This window comes from Leopardus geoffroyi, chromosome D3 (assembly GCF_018350155.1).
Source record: "Leopardus geoffroyi isolate Oge1 chromosome D3, O.geoffroyi_Oge1_pat1.0, whole genome shotgun sequence".
Classification (NCBI taxonomy): domain Eukaryota; kingdom Metazoa; phylum Chordata; class Mammalia; order Carnivora; family Felidae; genus Leopardus; species Leopardus geoffroyi.
Genome location: NC_059339.1, coordinates 14,698,263 through 14,717,075, shown reverse-complemented (window position 1 = coordinate 14,717,075; position 18,813 = coordinate 14,698,263). Strand labels below are relative to the sequence as shown.

Here is an 18,813-nt window from a genome sequence, read left to right as displayed (position 1 = left end):
GTGTGTTGAGCCCTTCAAGGAGTCAGTGTTAGTTTTGTTCAGTGCCAGGGGTATCGGTCACCCCCCTACTTTCCAGTTTGGGTCCCTATTCACAAGGCAACTTAGAAAATATTGGGGACAGCTTATCGTTAATATAACAAGATGTGGAATGAGACTTTTCCTGTTGACCCAGAACTTCAGCTAAAGCTTCAAAGCTAAGGGCAATGGGTAACAATACTTCCTCCTGTCAAGAGGTGGCCAGACTGGTCCCCTGACCATCAATAACCATCAGCCTCCAGCCTATATAAAACAAGGTCAGATTTTATCCAGGGCAGATTTTATCCAGGTTTCTCTGACAGGTCTTTGTAGGGGGTTTTCTTCTCCCCTCTGATCTCTAAGCCAAGAGAGAAGAGCTCAAAGAATCACTTGAGAGACTGGGGGCAGCAAGCAGGGGGTGGCTGGCATCTCACTGCTAGCTGAAGGCTGCCTGGGGCTGTCCATGACAGCAGGGCAAGGAGCGAGGGCAAAGGGCAGAGGTGTATCCTATTTCCCATGGGCCAGGGTGTATGTCTGGAGGTCTGAGTCATCCTGAAAAGACTCACCCAAGAGGGTGGCCTCCAGGACCTCAAAAGAGAATGTGGGGTACTTCCTGGGGTATGAATGAAAAAGAGGGTGTGCAAGAGGTCACCCAGTATGCACACTGAGTCCCCACAAGGTCCCCACAGAGGTCTCCAGTGATCCCCCAGTGTGCCCAAGTAAAAGAACCATGTGAGTGCTTGCCAGGACATGGTGGTGGTGGTGGTGGGGGGGGTCATCTAACACCAGAGAGAACTATCCCCGAAGTCACCTGTTCTCAGCAGAGAACGCTTTCCCTTTTCCACACACTCCCCTGCTCCCATACTCCGGCAGAGCCAGGAAGGGGCAGGAGAGGACACACCTGCCCTAGTCCCTGTTGCAGATTCCCGAGCCATCTTTGGGTCAGACCAGGGCCCAGGTGGGGAAGAGGTATTAAACTGGATATGAGAATAGAGTTTTGATTGGACTGGACTTCTAATATGAGACTAGTCTTACAGTTGAAACTAGTTGGAATTGGTGGGATTCCTATGGATCCAAGGTGCAAACTACCTTAAGCTATCCCAGGGGCAGCAAATGCAAATGCCTTCAGGGGCTAGGCAAGAAATATAAATAATGAATGAAGGGGCTTAGCGGAGGTCATGGTGAACTGGAGTGAGCTGTGTCCCATCTGAAAGGGGTTGCTGTCTCTCACATCCAGCCAGTTGTTGCCCAATGAGGCCAGATCTTCCTGATTTCCTAGAAATGCCAGAAATCTCCATTTTTGGTAGTGTCTCCTGATTTTGGAATTTTTGGTAAGATTATCAGTCAAGGTTCTTTGTTACAATGATACAATCTACTCCAGATAGTTCAAGCAAAAGTGCTTTAACAGAGTGGTGCTATGGACTGAATTGCATCCCCCCCCCCCCACGCCCAAATTCATATGTTTCAGCTCTTCTCCTTAATGTACCTTTGCGATGTTTAGGAGGTAATCAGGGCTAGGGGAAGCCAAAGGGTGAGGTCCTAATTCAAAAGGGGGATAGCCTAATAAGAAGAGAAAGCCATGTGAACCATGCCTGTATGTGAGGACACAGCAAGAAGACGCCCTCTGAATCCAGGAAGAGGTCTCTCACCAGAACCTGAACATGCTGGCACTGTGATCTCCAGCCTCCAGAACTGTGAGAAAAACACATATCTGTGTTTTTTAAAAGGTTTTTTTTTAATTACTTATTTTGAGAGAGAGAGAATGCATGACAGCGGGGGGAGGGGCAGAGAAAGAAGGAGAGAGAGGATCCAAAGCAGGTTCCATGCTGTCAGCACAGAGCCCGACACAGGGCTCGAACCCACGAACTGAGAGATCATGACCTGAGCCGAAATCAAGAGTCGAATGCTCAATCGACTGAGTCACCCAGAAGCCCCAATTTATTTTGTTGAAGCCACCCATCAGTGGAATTTTGTTATGTCAGCCAAGACAGACTAAGACAGGTAGTTAGAAAGCCTGTAGAATCTCCAGAAGGACAAGAGTTGTAGGCTCGGGCTGCACAGCTAGGAATGATGCCCAAACCACCCCTGTGAATACCGTGCCATGCCTTTCAGCACAGACCCCAAGCTTACACAGGGGCAGGACACCTGGAAGCAAGGTGCACTGGCTGTCATGCTTATATCAGATAGACTCCTCTTTGTTGCTCATTTCCAAGTATAAATCTCATGTGACATGTTTAATAGAAGTGCTTAGGTCACATGAAACTCAGTTGCAAGGAAGGTTCTGGAAGAGTGCTTTGGTTTCTCTTGAGAAGGGCTGGATGGATGCAAAGTATAATAAATGTCCACTATAACAATTAATTGCAAAGGAGGGGTGGTGGTTGTGTGTGGGGGGATGTCAAACAACGCATTTGTGTGCTGCTTACAGCCCTGCCAGTGGATGACTTCTGAACTATGGGCTACTTTCATTTTTTGCAATTTCTACTTGCTCTGAGGACAACTAGAAAAGCCAAATCAAATCATCATCATCATCATCATCATCATCATCATCATCATCATTATCATCATCACCTATTTAGAGGCATTCACATTGCTGCTGCAGCCACCGGGACTAGAGGGGCCAAGATTCTGAAACAATGTTGAGGTGAGCTGATGTATACTGCAGCCACTTCTCCCCTTGTGGAACTTGCAAATTGGGGGACTTGGAATCTAGACTTTTCCCAGGTAAGGCTGCTGCTGCTGGAGGACAGAGAAACCAGCAGAATTTTGGCAGTGTCCTAGGGCTGGAGAGACAAAATTAGGGACTATCCTAGAGCAAAGGGAAGGGTAGTAAAGTGAGCTTGATAGATGGTGGTTTTCCCCTTAAGACATTTGGCAAATTCTGAAACTGTGCAGGCCAAGAGGCTAGAAGCCAAACAGAAAGCCGCTGAAAAACAGAGGAGAGTGTCCTGCAGTCTTGTCATGTTATGGCTATAAGGTTAGAACACAGGGCTGGGGGGGGGGGGGCGGGAGGGGCCTCGGTGAACACCTAAAGACCTTAGTTGGAATCTCTAAAAGGCAAAGCCTTAGACGCAGGAGCCAAAGTTAGATGATATCTTATCAAAACCACAACTCAGCCTCCACCCAGCTTAGCTAAGATGCTCAGTCCCCTTGCCATCTGCTTCCAGAGGGTGGGGAGCCCTCTCCAGAGTTAGATATTACCTGGAGACTTTATATATATTTTTTCATACACAGATGTTGTATGGCATTCAACAAAAATTACAAGGCCTGACAAGAGACAGGACCAAATGACTGAAAACAAGTAGAAAAACAGGCAATAGAAACAGACTGTGCAGGTGACTAAAGTACTGGAAGTAAACCAGGGCTTTAAAATAACCATGATTAATATATTTAAGAGAAACAAAGCAAGAGAAGGAGAAAATAGATGAAAAGAGAATTTTACTAGAGAATTGGAATCCATGAACTTCATAGTCCAAGAGACTGAGAATATAGAGAACGCATTTGAGCTCCTCACCAGCAGAGGGATTTTGAAAATGCTGATTCAGATCTGTATGAGCTGGAAAACCTTATGGCCCAGAGTCTGAGGGGGAAAAAAAAGTCTGCCATCACTGGCTGTCATTCTCTGTACCTCTCAAGTGGCTTCCTTTAAGGGACACGTATTGTACAATGTGTTCTGAGTCACTCCGCTCCATAAACTCAGTTGCCTGGCATGGAGCTCTGTTTACCTGGAGAAAGAGGAGCCTTTTGCTAATTATCCTAAATACATCCTTCGAGCAATGTGTGTTGGGAATACTGTAGTTAAGATGTCCAAGAAGTTGAAGCCTCTCTGGGATGACATTTGAGTTGACACCAAGTGACAAGGAACCAACCAGGAGAGAACTAGGAAATGCGGTCTGGGCAGAGCGGACAGAGAGAGTAAAGAACTCTGAGGCAAGAATATGTTTGGTGATCAGTCAGGGGTGGACAAGCTTTTCTGGAAAGGGCCAGATAGCACATATTTTAGGCTTTCAAGTCACACAGTTCCTCCTGCAACTACTCACTTTTGCTGTTACAACAGTAAACACTGACATAAAAGGAATGGGTGGCAGTTGTCCAATAAAACTTTATGGGCACTGAAATGTAGAATTTCTTCTAATTTTCACACGTCACAAAACCTTCCTTTGATTTTCTTCCCCCAACCATTTAAAAATATAAAAACCATTCTTAACTCTGGGGCCATAGTTTGCTGGTATAAGGTCATTTAGGTAGGCTGGTATCAGATGGTGGAGGACATTTCAGACATGGTAACAATCAGGTTAAGGCCAAGCCCCTTTCCCCCTCCAAATGGAAAGCCACTCGTCAGGGTAACTGCAGGCCAGGGTACCAAAGCGGGGATGCAGCTTCCTACAGCTCATGGAAGATGATCAGGTTTGTTTTATTTTTTCCCATTAACGAGAAAGAACAAACGAACAAAAAGACAGGCAGACAGACAGACGCACACAAGGGTCAAGGAAGACGATCAGGTTTGTTTCAACACACACACACACACACACACACACACACCCATCCCCCCCCCCCCCCCCCCACCCCCGAGCCAGAAAGCCAGAGAGGACGTGAACAGGTTCACGCTGACGTTTCTCCGGCACGCACTAAAGGTTTCAAAGTTGGGTGCACACCTGCTCCCAGCCCCAGCGCACCTGCTGAGCGGTACTCCGGCCTCGTCTCGCGAGAGCGTGCCGTAGTAGTGGCCTCCACCCCCGCCCCTCCCCCTCCCCCTCCCGCTCCCGCGCCCAGCCCCCGAGGCCGGGGGCACTCCTCGCCGGCTCCCCCGCCGCGCGCTCCTCCCCCGCGCCCCCGCCCGCCGGCCCGCACGCACGCACGCCCGGTAGTAATTTCCACGCGAGCTCCGCAGCCCCGCGAAGCCCGCCCCCAGCCCCACCGCGCCCCGGCCCGCGCCGGGAGCCGGCCCCTCCGCGGGCAGGTGCGCGAGCCTGCGCGCGCCGCGGCCGCCTCCTCCCGCGGGTCCCTGGCGCGCCGGGCCGGGGCGGCTGCGCGCACGGCGCCGCTCCACCAACCCGCTCCCCGCAGGTCCCTCTCTCGCTCTCCATCCCTCGCCGGCGCTCGCTCCCCCCCCCCCCCCCCCGCCCTTTGATTGACAGGCAAGATGTCGGTGTGGAGCGAGGCAGGAGCGAATGCAGCAGCCGTCACCCCCGGAGCCCGGCGGCGGCAGCAGCAGCAGCAGCAGCAGCAGCGCGAGGAGGAGACAGCAGCCAGCCGCAGTCGCCGCCGCAGCCGCGGGAGCAATGCAGACAGCATCTTGAGGACGCGCTAAAGCACCCCAAACGGTGGACAATGCCGTGTCACTGCAACTGGGAGGGGGGCAAAGCAGATTTTTTTTGACATAAAAGCCAGCCAGCCAAAAATATATAAATTTGCCCTTCACGGAGCCGGTGTGTAAAGAGTGAGCGCTGTTTTCCTTCGCCTCCTCCTCTCCTCCTCCTCTCCTCCCCCCCTTCTCCTCTTTTTCCTCCTCCTCCTCCTCCTTCTCCTCCTCCTCCTCCTCCTCCTCCTCCTCCTCCTCCTCCCCCTCCTCCCTAAGTGTACAGACAGCATCACATCACCTGGTTTGCTTCTGAGAAACAGCATCTCTCCTTTTCAGGGACCAGAGACTCAGAGAGAGGAGACATTCTAATGGAGTCTGCTTGATACCCCAAAATAAAATAATAAATTTTGGCTCTTGTCCCCTCCTCCCACCCCACCCCCTCAGCCCTGTGTGAGATGTTGGGTTTCTTCTTCATGAGACATTGTTGAGAAGTCGCAGTGGTTGGAGAGCGTAGGGGGTAGACTACCTCTACTCCCCCCCCCCCCTCTTTTTTCTCTCTGGGAGGAGGAGGAGGGGAAGGGGGCTTGCCGAGCAAGCGATGGATGAGGAAAACATGACGAAAAGCGAGGAGCAGCAGCCTCTGAGTTTGCAAAAAGCCTTACAGCAGTGCGAGTTGGTCCAAAACATGATAGACCTGAGCATCTCCAACCTGGAAGGGCTTAGGACCAAATGTGCCACCTCCAACGACCTCACACAAAAAGAGATCCGGACCCTGGAGGTAGGTGTCGCCTATGGGGGGAAAAGGCAATCTTTCCTTCCCTTTCCTTGCTCCCCACCACCCCCTTTCCTTTGATTCTGTTTGTTTGGTGGGGGGGAGGGTGTGGGAGGGTGGCAGGGCGGCACGATTTGGTTTTCTGTGATTTATCTTCTTTGCAAAGCCTGCACTTGATGTCCCTTGACTGTACCGCTGTCATCTACGCTTGGCTGGATGTTGGTAGTAGTAGTAGTAATTGTTATTCTTTATGTATTATTATTCCTGCGGCTGTTATTATCATTTGCTTCCTCTCCGAGGAGTGAGTTCTCTCTTTTTTCCGCTTGTGGATTTGTTTATATGCCACGGGGGCTTGTGTGCTGGGTAAGACATTAAGGCGCTGCAGAGAACCCACGTGACCTTGCGCATTCTGCAGGTGGTCAAAAGGTGGTTTTTGCTCCCAGAACGGGGCTGCCTATAAATATAGACCTCTTCTGCTCTGGGCCTCCTTCGCAACTCCGCGATTGCTCCCTGGAATTTGTTTTTGTTTTATTTCAGTGATATACATGTCAGGAGGCAAGATGCATTAAAAAAAAAAAAATCCCCTTTGAGCTACCCGTTTCCAAATCAAATCGTTTGATGCAGGGAGCTGTTGCAGGCCTGAAACGTGTAAAAAGATAACAAAAAAATATGCCTGGATCAGCACACACAAGTGGTGTAGGAAAATACTCTTGAATCTCCATAGGACGGTGAGGAGAGGGGTCGGAGGAGGAGTCATCGCTGGCGAGTTGTAACATTGTCTCCAACAGAACTTGAGGGGGAGTTTGAAGCAGTTTGGGGGGTGGGGTTTGATGCAAAGTTACTCAGAAAGAAGATGGCAGAAATTATTTCTTCCCAAGGCCATTTGGTCAAAGGAAGAAGGTTTCAAGAGCCGTAGAAAATGTCTGGTGTGCACGTAATCACTGGGCATCTACATTTGTTGGAAACATCCGAAGGGTTCCACTCACTTCTTCAAACCAGCTGTACACACGGCTTGATTAAATTTGGGAACTCCTATTAGCTGGCATTTGCTGAGGGTGGTGGCTGTGGGGCTGGAAGCAAAGTAAAGGGGTTCTCCCTCTGGCGAAGCAGGCATGTGCAGTGCTGGGGAGGTTCCCTGTTTCCAGCCCACGAGTTTCCAAGGCCTGAACTCTTCAGCCCCTACTGAATTTTGGAGCCCTGTGCCTGGGTTCCAGCATGGATGAGCACCGCTGTCTGATTTACTTTTAAGTCTTTTTTTTTTTCTCCATGATTTTAACTCTGGTTGTCAGCACACAGAAAGGTCATCAGTTTGAAAGTGGTGTGTGTGTGTGTGTGTGTGTGTGTGTGTGTGTGTGTGTGTAATATGCTGTTTGCTACCCTAGAAGGCATGTCTGTGTGCCCCTGTCATCTGGGAAAATTTCTGTCTTGGTGTGAGCAGTGCCCAGGATAAGATTCTGTTCAGAACTGCGGGTGGTGAGTAACTAAATAACTCAAAAGGGCCACCTGAGTTCTCTTCTGGCCCTTGGAGTCAGGAGTCCCAGGTGCTAGTTCATGTATTACTGTGAGCGTTTCTCCTGTTTTCTTTTCCTCTTTTCAACATGCCCCATCCTCTGATAACTCCTTGATGATGGTGATGGTCACAGCGTATCCTGGACTCCGTGGCTTCTTTTCTGCATAGAGGTTTTCTTTGCAAACTGGGGGATGGAGTTGCTGGAGGTTAGAGTTATTGGGAGTGCATCTGGGTGTTAGTTTCCTGGTTCCGGATGCCACAGATCCCTGGTTTCGAGATTGCTCAGGGAAGGGTCTCCAGCAGTCAGGCCAGCTTCTTGCTTCTCAGGTCTCTGGGGCTGGGGTGGGGACACTGAGGAGGGGCTGAAGATCCTTGGTGCAGCCAAGTCCTGCCAAACCTCATCTAGGCTTTGGACCCGAGGTTTTTTTTTTTTTATCCCCCAAACTGTCACATTTTGTATGTTAAAACCGTCTGACGGAGCTCATTGAAAATGCACATTCTCAGCCTGTAACCCCAGAGACTCTAATTCAGGTGGGACTGGCAGGAGGCCCAGGAATCTGCATTTCATAAACAGTCCAGGTGTTTCTGATGCATGTTTTCACATCGACACTTTGAAAAATACCAACGTAATAGGAGATAGGTGGCATATTTCTGCTCTTTGATGGTAAGGACTCCCTGCTCACAAACACTGGAGTAAGTAGTGAATTGAACAGACCATCCTGAAAACCGTGATAATAAGCAAAATTTAGTAGCGTGCATATCACCCCATATACAGCATGGACTTAGCCTTCAAGATGTGTACTGCATGGTTAGGGAGACAAGGCTAATAATAATATATGTGTGAAATAATGATGAAATCCAAACAGCAAATAATATGGGAGACAGCATGTAGGTCCATTAGGAACGTGTTCAAGCTACACGAAATGGAAAATCCAAGCGCAGTTTTAAAGCAAATGATGGCTTCTTTTTCTTGTATCGCAAGAAGTATGGGGGTATATGGCTGCTTGAGTTGGGTCAGCAAGTTAGTAAGCTCGGGACCGTTGTCTCTTTGAGTTCTCAATGGCCTCTTCCTTTTGGTTGCAAGATGTCTTCTAAAGCTTTAGCTGTCTCACTCAGGTTCAAGGCAGGGAGGAGGGGGACCGGGCGAGGAGCAAGCAGGGATAAAGGGTTCATGTCTTTGTTTCGCTACCTACCCCACAGATGATGTTGAATTATGTCTTCTTGGCCAAAACTTGGTCAGATGGCCAGTCCTTGCCTCAATGCTGGGAGGTGGGGACGTGGGGACACCATGGTAAGTGGTTTAGATGAGTCATGGTCCATCGCCTGGGTTGACTGGTTGCCACCCCATACTTGCTGGCATGGAAGAAAGCATGAAGGGATATTGGGTGGATAGCCAACAACAAGGGCCATGGCATGTTATCAGGAGGTAGTCTAGCAGAGAAGAAAGACCATGACCTTTGGAGTTAGACAAGTAAAGTTGTAAATTGTAGCTTTTCTACTTACTTTATCTTGGGCTAGTGATTTAAATTTTCTGACCCATGGTTTAATTTTTGGCAAAGTGGCAATAAAAGAATAACATTACCTATTTCAGTAGTTATGAAGATCGAAAGGGAGGACATTTTCAAGGGCCTGGTGCCATTTGTAACACAGCTGCAGGTGCTGAATAATTGATAGTCATGATGATGATGGTGGTATGATTAACATTACGTGGTGTGGAATAGATGACATGGAAGGGAACAGCTCAGATCAGGGGTAGAAAGGGAAGAGTTTGAACAGCATTTCCGAAGTGTGTTCTGTGGGTCCCTTGGTCTGAAAAATTAGCATTTTTCATTCTTCCGGCGAGTACTGAAATCCGGGCCCTGTACTACATGCTGGTGGTCAACAAGTACTCTGTAGACAAAACGAATTCCTTGGAGAATTTGGCAAAGGTTGAGCTAAACAAAGGGAAACAGGCATCTTTACTGCAGAGACTTCTCAGAGCTGTTAACGATATCATCTATGTGCACGGTGACTCCGAGAGAGCGTGGAGTCTGCAGTGTTTCCTTTTTCCAAGGATATCCCTTGGGATTGATGTTCCATAGAATACACCCAGGGAAACATTTGGCAAAGCAGTTAGGGTAGCTCTCTTGGTTGGGGAGCTGGGGACCCTGAGCGCAGAAAAGGATGGGGAGAGCTGGCAGGTGGAGAGAGCTCGCTCAGCAAGAACAGCTAACCAGATAAAGGTATTTCATACCAGTTCATGCCTTCGTGGGGCAGCTGAGAGACCAGTTGGTCTAGAATGGAGAGTACCTGATAGAATGTCATAGGAAATGAATTTAGGTCACAAACTCTTGAGATCTGACTAAGGACAAGGGAGCCAGACTGACAAAGTTTCACTCCTTTGAGGAAGGAGATAGAAGTCTTCAAAGGTTTTGGAGTGAACACAATAAAAAGTTGTTTAAAGGTTAGCCTGCCAGCAGCCTTCAGCAAGGGCCAGCAAACTCTTTCTGTAAAGGGACAGGTAGTAAATAGTTTAGGCTTTGTGGGTCATACAGACTCCATCACAGCCTCTCAGCTCTGCCGTTGTAGCACGTAGCAGCCACAGACGGACAGTTTTCCACTGCAGCTTCATTTATGGCCCCTGAAATTGAAATGCGATGTAATTTTCACATGTCACAAAATACTATTACCCCCCACCCCCCCTTTTTTTACGTTTAAAAATGTAAAAACTATTCTTAGGTTGTGGGGCCTTATGAAAACAGGTGGTGGGTCAGATTTGGCCCAAGGGCTAGCTTCCTGATCTCTGACCTCTAGGGTGGATAATGCGGTTCTGCTGATCTTGCCCACATCACTCATGTGGTTGTGTGATCATCAGATGGCTCAGCTGGGCTGGACGGCCCAAGGTGGCCTAGCTCACATGGCTGGTGGTTGGTGGGGGGATGTCAGTTTTTCTGCACGTGGCTTTCCAACAGGACAGCTGGATTCCGTACCTCGTGGAAGCAGCCATGTTCCAAGAGAACAAGCCCCTTTGCACAGCCCCTCTGAGGCCTCTGCTTCTGTAACCTTTGCCAGTGTCCCATATGCCAAAGCACATTAAGTGGATAAGCCCAAAATCAATGTGGAAATGTCTATCTAAGGGTATGGATTCTAGGAGGTGTGGTTCATCGGAAGCCAATGAACAATCTCCTATAATAATGTAACAGCTATGGAAGAAAAAAAAAACCCCAAACCCCAAAATAAAACCAAAAGAGCATGGGAAAGAGGGAGGGTCATGGGATGGTCAGCAGAGGCCCCCTTGAGGTTTTACTGACTTGAGGAAGCAAACCAAGACGTATCTGGGGAAGGGACCAGGCAGAGGGAAGAGCAAATTTCTTGGGTGGGAACGTCCTTGGAGTGTCGTTAGAACAGCAAGAAGACCACTGTGGTTGGAGTTGAGTGGGTGGACGGGCAAGGGGTGAGGGACACAGTGGGAGACAGAGTCAGGGCCCTGGTGATAGAGAGCTTTGATAAGATACTTGGATTTTGTCCTGAGTGTGAACGGGGAGGTGACTGACTTAGATTTTTAAAAGATCCTTCTGATTGCTTCAGGGAAAATAGACTGCAGGGATTAAGAATGGGGGCAGGGAGACAGTTTGGGAGATTGGTGTGGAAACCAAAACCAGGAGTCACTGTGCTTGGGACTATTAAGGTGGTTGGCGGGATGGGGCCGGCGGCTGGATTCAGAAGGTCAGGTGTGCACGAGGCGTTCATGAATCAGATATGGGGAAAATAAAGAAGGGAGGGTTATCCCTGGGTGTTTGGCTTACGAACTGAGCGAATGGTGGTGCCTTTATTTGAAACATGAGGACTAGAAGTGGGATAGGTTGGGCTTGATGGTCAGGTCCTGTTTGGACATGTTCCATTTGTCAAGTAGGCAGTTGGATATTCCATCCTACAACTCTTGAGGAATGCTGGAGATACAAAATGCACTTAAAATGTCAGGAACAGCTTTTCATATTATTAAATATTATTAGTGGCTGCGTGCTATTCTATGGACGTACCATAATTTAACAAATCCTATTGTCAGATCGTGTACATTTACAACTTTCTGTCATTATAAATAATGCCACAGTAGATATCCTTGTGGTTTGTTGCGGTCCTTTGATTCCAGCCCAATTGCTGAATCCAAGGCTATGCCAAGTTTCAGGACTTTTGGTAGGTTTTGCCAAATTACCTTCCCCCAGCCGTGTGAAAAGGGCCTTGTTCCCCCCCCCCCCCATCCTCAGTATGGGTTTATGCTTTATTTTTTTGGTTGCCTATGTTTTGATGACTGAGAGCTCAGGGTTTAAGGAGGCAGTTGCTTCAGGTTAGAATCTCATTCTTCCTGTTTCTAGTTGGGAAGGAGCTGGGGACCTGTGGACATAAGAGGAATACTTGGTTTTCCATACAAAGTGGCCCAGCCTTGCCCCCTTCTGCCTTGTTCTCATAAAGATATGGCAGGAAGTGGTCTCACAGCTCCGAGTTAGGGGCAGAAGTTATTTCGGAAGGGTTCACTATCCCATCTGGGTTTTTGGAACGGATCCCGTTAGGGAGCTTGTGATTTTTCGTCCTCGAATGGGCAGAATACTGAGGAGTCTTCCTCCTCCCTCCAGAGAATCGGTCATTTTCTGGGCTCCCACCCTCTGGGCCCCAAGTCTTGGGACCTGGCCTTCCTCCTTGCCCTCAGAGTGCTGCTTTGGAGCTGGGGAATGGGGAGGTGTCCAGAAGCTGAGGAAGACAAGGGACACAGGGCAGCTGCGACAGAGGATGGAGAAGCTGAGGGATGGGGAGGAGAAAGTCAAAGCAGGGACCCATTGTCTTCAGGGTTTCTGTGACCTTTGCAACATCTCTCCAGTGGGCAGTGGCTGCAACAGTGGTTGTTCCTGTTTTACAAGTGAGTTTACTGAGGTTTAGAGTCACTGATGTGACCCAGGGTGACCCAATGTGGAGGTTAAGACAGCCCCAGATACAGGAAGAGGTTTACTGCTCTACTGTGGACTCCCCAAAGGTGGCATGGCCTAGAAGGGAAGACGAGAGCAAACAGAGGGCAAAGGGGAAGTGCTGGTGATCGAGTTAATGAGAATCATCATGGTGGCTCCCTCTGCTGCTCATATACTTTGAGTTCATGGGTGACTTTATAGATGAAAACTATTGGAGAGAAACATAGAACCAATGGAGACAGAGTAGGGCATCCACAGAGACAAGGAGGAATGAGAAAAAGAGAGGGAAACAGACCTGAGATGTCCAGTACAGTAGCCACTTGCCACTTGGCTTTTGACCAGTTGAAATGTGGTGACTTCTGACTGAAATGGTATAAATGGTGTGACTATATTGGTATAAAATACACACCAATTTCTGACCTCTTAGTATGAAGAAAAGAGTGTGGAAGATCTCATTAATAATGTTGTTTTTTTTTTAATTTTTTTTTAATGTTTATTTATTTTGGGGACAGAGAGAGACAGAGCATGAATGGGGGAGGGGCAGAGAGAGAGGGAGACGCAGAATCGGAAGCAGGCTCCAGGCTCTGAGCCATCAGCCCAGAGCCTGACACGGGGCTCGAACTCATGGACCGCGAGATTGTGACCTGGCTGAAGTCGGATGCTTAACCGACTGTGCCACCCAGGCGCCCCTCATTAATAATGTTTTTAAGTTTCTTTATTAATTTTGAGAGAGACAGAGAGAGTGAGCAGGGGAGGGGCAGAGAGAGGTGGGGGGAGAGAGGATCTGAAGCAGGCTCCGTGCCCAGAGCAGAGAGCCTGATGTGGGGCTTGAACTCGTGAACTGCAAGAGCATGACCTGAGCTGAAGTTGGATGTTCCACTGACTGAGCCACTCAGGAGCTTCACCATTAATAATTTTTTATATTGACGACATGCTGCCATGATACTATTTCAGAGAGATTGGGTTAAGTAAAATTTCTTAAAATGAATTTCGACTGTATCTTATCCCTCTTTTTTCCCCTGAGGCTACTACAAAATTTTAAATTACACAGGTGGCTCACTGTATATTTCAGCTGGACAGTGCTGCTTTTGGCCATTGAGGTGGTTTCTCTGTTTTGCTGTAGTAGAAATCTTGTTCTTGATAAAGACTGAGAATATGGCCCCCCTCCCCCCAGGGTTACTAGTCAGCCATTGATTAGAGCAGTGGATGCATTCCAAAGACACATGCCCTGAGTTTCCCTGGATCAGTAGGAAAGTGATATGAAGGCTCAGAAATAATAACTTAATTGAGTCTCTAGAAATTTTCATGGATTCTTGAAGTAGTATAACTTAGCGGTTAGGACGGCTTGGGATCCACAGTAAGATTGCTTGGATTCCAGCCTGAGTTCAAGGTACACTAGCTAAGTAGCCTTGGGCAAATGAGCTCTCCTTTCTGAGCTTCAGTTTCCTGGCTTATAAAATTGGGATCACTTTGCATAGGATTGTTCTGATTACATGGGATCTTGCATTAAGGAGTTGAGCGGAGCGCCTGGCACAAGGCAAATGCTTAAAGGTTGTTAACTTTGATGGGTTTCATGATCATCCCCCCATCCCCGCCAATAGATTGGCTTGGGGAGGTTAGGGGATCTCAGGTATCCAGGGAGGTGCCACCCTTGAGTGTATCCTTCATTTATTCAGTGGATCTACCTGAACTCCCAATGTGTGAGAGCAAGGAGTGAGAAGAAACCCGTAGAAGCCTTCCATCCTTCCATGGGATGACGGCACACCTGCTGGGCTGCAGGTGACGTAAGGGAACAACATTCTGATACTAGGTATGGATCTTTGAATTCGCCCACAGATGACTCACTCCCCATCAGTGCCTGGCAGGCTTTAGTCTTTAAACTGTGTGCTCAGCTCACCTCCAAGCTGGATAACAGTTACGGGGTTGGGCCTTGTAGCTCCTGAACTTCTCTTAAGCTTATGAAGTGAAGAGAACGGTGGTATCCAATTGCTCGAAAATCATATTCTCTATATTCTCTCAAGATAGAAGGATGCTTAAGGGGTTGGCTAGGCTAACCTTTTGGCCAGTGTCCAGCGTGGTGATTTGGGGTGAGCACTACCTCCTACGGTGGCCTCTTAAAAAACTCAGTTTTTAATGGCGGTAAAATACACATAGCATAAAATTTACCATTGTAACCATTTTAAAGTGTGCAACTTGGTGGCACAAAATACATTTACAGTGTCGTGCAACCATCATCGCTATTTATCTGCAGAACCTTTTCATCATCGCAGATAGAAATCCTGTGCCACTGAGCAATGAATGACTCTCCCCAGCTGCATGGTAACCCTGCTTTCCTGTCTGTACGAATTTGACTATTGAGTATCTCGTGTGAGTTGAATCGTATGCCCTGTACCTTTTGTGTCTGGCTTCTTTCCCCTGGCATTATGTTTCTAAGGTTCATACACATTGTAGTAGGTGTCAGTTCTTCATTTCTTTACATGGTTGACTAATATTCCATTGTATGTATAGTCCACATTGTTTATCCAGTCATCTGTTGATAGACACTTTTGAGTCGCTTTCACCTTTTGACTATTGTGAGTAACGCTGCTTAGAAACTTCGATGTACAAGTATCTGTTTGAGTCCCCCCTTTGAATTCTTTTGGGTTTATATCTAGGAGTGGAATTGTTGGGTCATATGGTGAATCTCTGTTTCATTTTTTGAGGAACTGCCGTACTATTTTCCACAGTGGCTACACCATTTTACATTTCCATTGGCAAGGTACCAGGGTTCCAATTTCCCTACATCGTTGCCAACACCTCCTATTTCTGATTATTTTTTCATTAATTTTTTTTAAATTATAGCTTTCCTACTGGGTATGAAGTGGTATCTCATTGTGGTTTTGATTTATAGTTTCCTGATGACTAATGATGTTAGGCATCTTTTCATGTGCATATTGGCCATTTGTATGTCTTCTTGGGAAAAATTCAAATTCTTTCACAAGGGCAGCCTTTTGATTGGGGTGAGTTATAGTGGTTAGAATTATTCTCCGTCTTTTGAGTTGAGTCTGCTCTCTGATGACTTAGATCCTGTGGCTCTGGTCTCTGGAGCAGAGAGAATGAGGCCACTCCTTCTTTTGGCTGAGAAAACAGCCTCAAGAAGAGTCTGCATCTAAGATCTGGAACCCACCAGGTAGAGACAAGAGATAGCTGTGTGCACAGACTTCTGACAAGTCTCTGGCCCAAATTCTGCAGCCACCACCTCTCTGCTGTATCCTCTGTTAGTTCCATTACAAAATTCCAGAATCTGGAGTCATTGGCAATGGCGAATTTCCCCCTTTGCGTGTGCGCCTCTCCTAGCCAGAGAATCATGCTTCTAAGAAGTAGTTGTGAATGTTTCTCTGTGTGCTCATCCTCAAAGGCACTGGCGTGGTGCTTGGGCGGGGTTGGGTGGCTTGGACTCCAGCAGTAAGGGAAATAGGTATAGGAAAGAACTCATCAATCAAGTGAGGGCATTCTGGGACTTTATTAGTTAGGAGACAGAGCACATTTAGATGCCGCTTTTTGTATTTTTACCTTTATCTGGCTTGGGGAAACAGAACTTTGTGATAAACCCTAAAAGCAATATTACTCTTTTAATATGTTGCTGGATTTAACCCATTAATATTTTGTTGAGGGTTTTTGTGTCCATGTTTATGAAGGCTGTTGCTGTGGTTTCCTTTTTTTGTACCATGTTTGTTTAGTTTCTGTATTGGGTAACACTGGCCTCATAAAATGAATTGGGAAGCGTTCCCTATACTTCTGTCTTCTGGAAGACATTGTGTACAATTGATTTTATTTCATCTTAACATATTTTAAATGCTGGTAGAATTCAGCAGGGAAACTATGTGGACCTAGAGATTATCCTTGCTATTTTGGGGGGTGTGGAAGTTTTTGAACTATAAATTAAATTAAAAAAATTTATTCTTGGGGCGCCTGGGTGGCTCAGTCGGTTAAGCATTTGACTTTTGCTCAGGTTATGATCTCATGGTTCGTGGGTTTGAACCCCATGCTGGGCTCTGTGCTGACAGCTCGGAGCCTGGAGCCTGCGTCGGATTCTGTTGCCTCCCTCTCTCTCTGCCCCTCCCCCACTTGCGCTCTGTCTGTCTCTGTCAAAAATAAATAAACATGAAACATTTTTTTTTTTAATTTATTCTTGGGTGAATTTCGGAAGTTTGTGGCTCTTAAGGAATTGGCACATTTTATCTAAATTGGTGAATTTACATGCCTAGAGTTGCTCCTAGTATTCCCTTATTATCCTTTTAGTGTCTGTGGGATCTTTCATTGCTGATGTCAGTAATGTGTGTTTTTTCTCTTTTATTCTTTGCCAGTCTGGTTTATCAGTTTTAGTCACCTTTTCAGAAAACCAGGTTTTGGCTTTATTTATTGTCTCTGTTGTTCTGCATTCAATTTGATTAATTTTTGTTTTCATTATTATTGCCTTCTGCCTGTTTTGGCTTTATTTTGCTTTCCTTTTTCTGTTTTCCTGAGATGCTTAGACTGTTGATGTGAGACCTTTCTCCTTCTCTGAGTATTTATTGCCACCACTTTCCCTTGAAGGACTGCTTTAACCGCATCCCACAAATTTTGATACGTTGTATTTTCATTTCTTCCTCTCCGATGCATGTATATTTTTCAGACCGTTGCTCAGTTTTCAAGGATTGTGGATATTTTCTGTTCTTGACTTCTGGTGTTTAATTCATTTATGGTCCATGAGGACATTTTATGTGGTTTCAGTTATTTTAAAATGCTTAGGGTTTATTTTATGGCCCAGAATATCTTCTGTCTTGGTGAATGTCACGTGTGCCCGTGCAAAGAATGTGCGTCCTGCCGTTGACGGGTACAGTGTTGTAGAACCACCAATTGGATCCAGTTGGTTGATGGTATTGTTGAGATCCTCTATATCCTTGTTGATTTTCTCTCAAGTTGTTTTACCTATTACACTGAGAGGAGTGTTGATGGCTCCTCCCGTCATGGTGGATTTGTCCCAATTCTTCTTGCAGATCCATCAGTTTTCGCTTCATGTATTTTGAGCTGTTTTGTTCAGTGTATATACTTGTTTTCTTAGTGACTTGCCCCTTTTCATTGTGTAAAGTTACCATTTATTCCTAGTACTTTTTCTTGCTCTGGAAACTATTTTCTCTGATAATAATATAACCACCCTAGCTTTTATTTTTTTAGGTTTTTAAAAATTGAGGGAAGGGGTGCCTGGGTGGCTCAGTCGGTTGAGCATTTGACTCTTGATCTCGGCTCAGGTCATGATCTCACGGTTTGTGGGTTCGAGTCCTGCATCGGGCTCTGTGCCGACAGCATTGCGCCTGCTTGGAATTCTCTCTGTCGCCCTCTCTCTCTGCCTCTCCCCAGCTCATGCTCTCTCTTTCTCTCTCAAAATAAATACATAAATAAATAAACTTTAAAAATTAAAAAAAATAAAAATTAATGTAAAATTCATATAACATCAAATTCAACATGTTAACTACTTTATAGTATACAATGGAATGTTTTTTTAGTATATGCTAACTGTTGTACAGCCATCACCCATATCTAATTCTAGAACATTTCCATCACCACATACACACACACTCCTTACCTTATACAGGTACACCTCAGACATATTGTGGGTTTCAGTTCCAGACCACTGCAATAAAGTGAATATTGCAATAAAGTGGGTCAAATGATTTTTTGGGTTTTCCAGTGCACATAAAAGTTATGTTTACACTACACTACAGTTTAAGCGTGCAATAGCATTATGTCTAAGCGAGCAATGTATATGCCCCTTAATTAAAAAATAGTTTATTGTCCGGGCACCTGAGTGGCTCAGTCGGTTGAGTGTCCGACTCTTGATTTCGGCTCAGGTCATGATCTCGAGGTTCATGAGCTCAAGCCCCACATCGGGCTCTGTGCTGAAGGTGTGGGGCCCGCTTTATATCCTTTGTCCCCCCCACACCCCCTGCTCCTCCCCAGCTAATGCCCTCTCTCTCTCACTCTCTGTCTCTCTCTCAAAATAAATCAACTTAAAAAAATTAAAATAAAGAGTTTATTGCTAAAAAATGCTGATACTCATCTGAGCTTTCAGCAGCCTCTTTGCTGGAGGAGGGTCTTGCCTCGATGGTGGTGGCTGCTGACTGATCAGGGTGGGGGTCGCTGAGTTGGGGGTGGCTGTGGCAGTTTCTTAAAATAAGACAACAATGAAGTTGGCTCCATTGATTGACTCTCCCTTTCATGAGCAGTTTCTCTGCAGCAGGTGATGCTGGTCGATAGCATT

The 18,813-nt window shown here is 46.7% G+C and overlaps 1 protein-coding gene across 3 annotated transcripts in view; it reads left to right on the top strand.

The window, feature by feature from the left end:
* The first annotated feature begins 5,002 nt into the window (after nt 1-5,002).
* KSR2 (kinase suppressor of ras 2) overlaps nt 5,003-18,813 on the top strand; it is a 442,708-nt gene continuing 428,897 nt past the window's right edge. For 2 of the 3 annotated variants that reach the window (XM_045459434.1, XM_045459432.1), the window contains exon 1: nt 5,003-6,092. In XM_045459434.1, coding sequence (XP_045315390.1) covers nt 5,913-6,092 — 180 coding nt within the window. In that variant the 5' untranslated portion in view covers nt 5,003-5,912. The remainder of the gene's footprint in view (nt 6,093-18,813) is intronic. The other variant, XM_045459431.1, reaches the window with a different exon arrangement.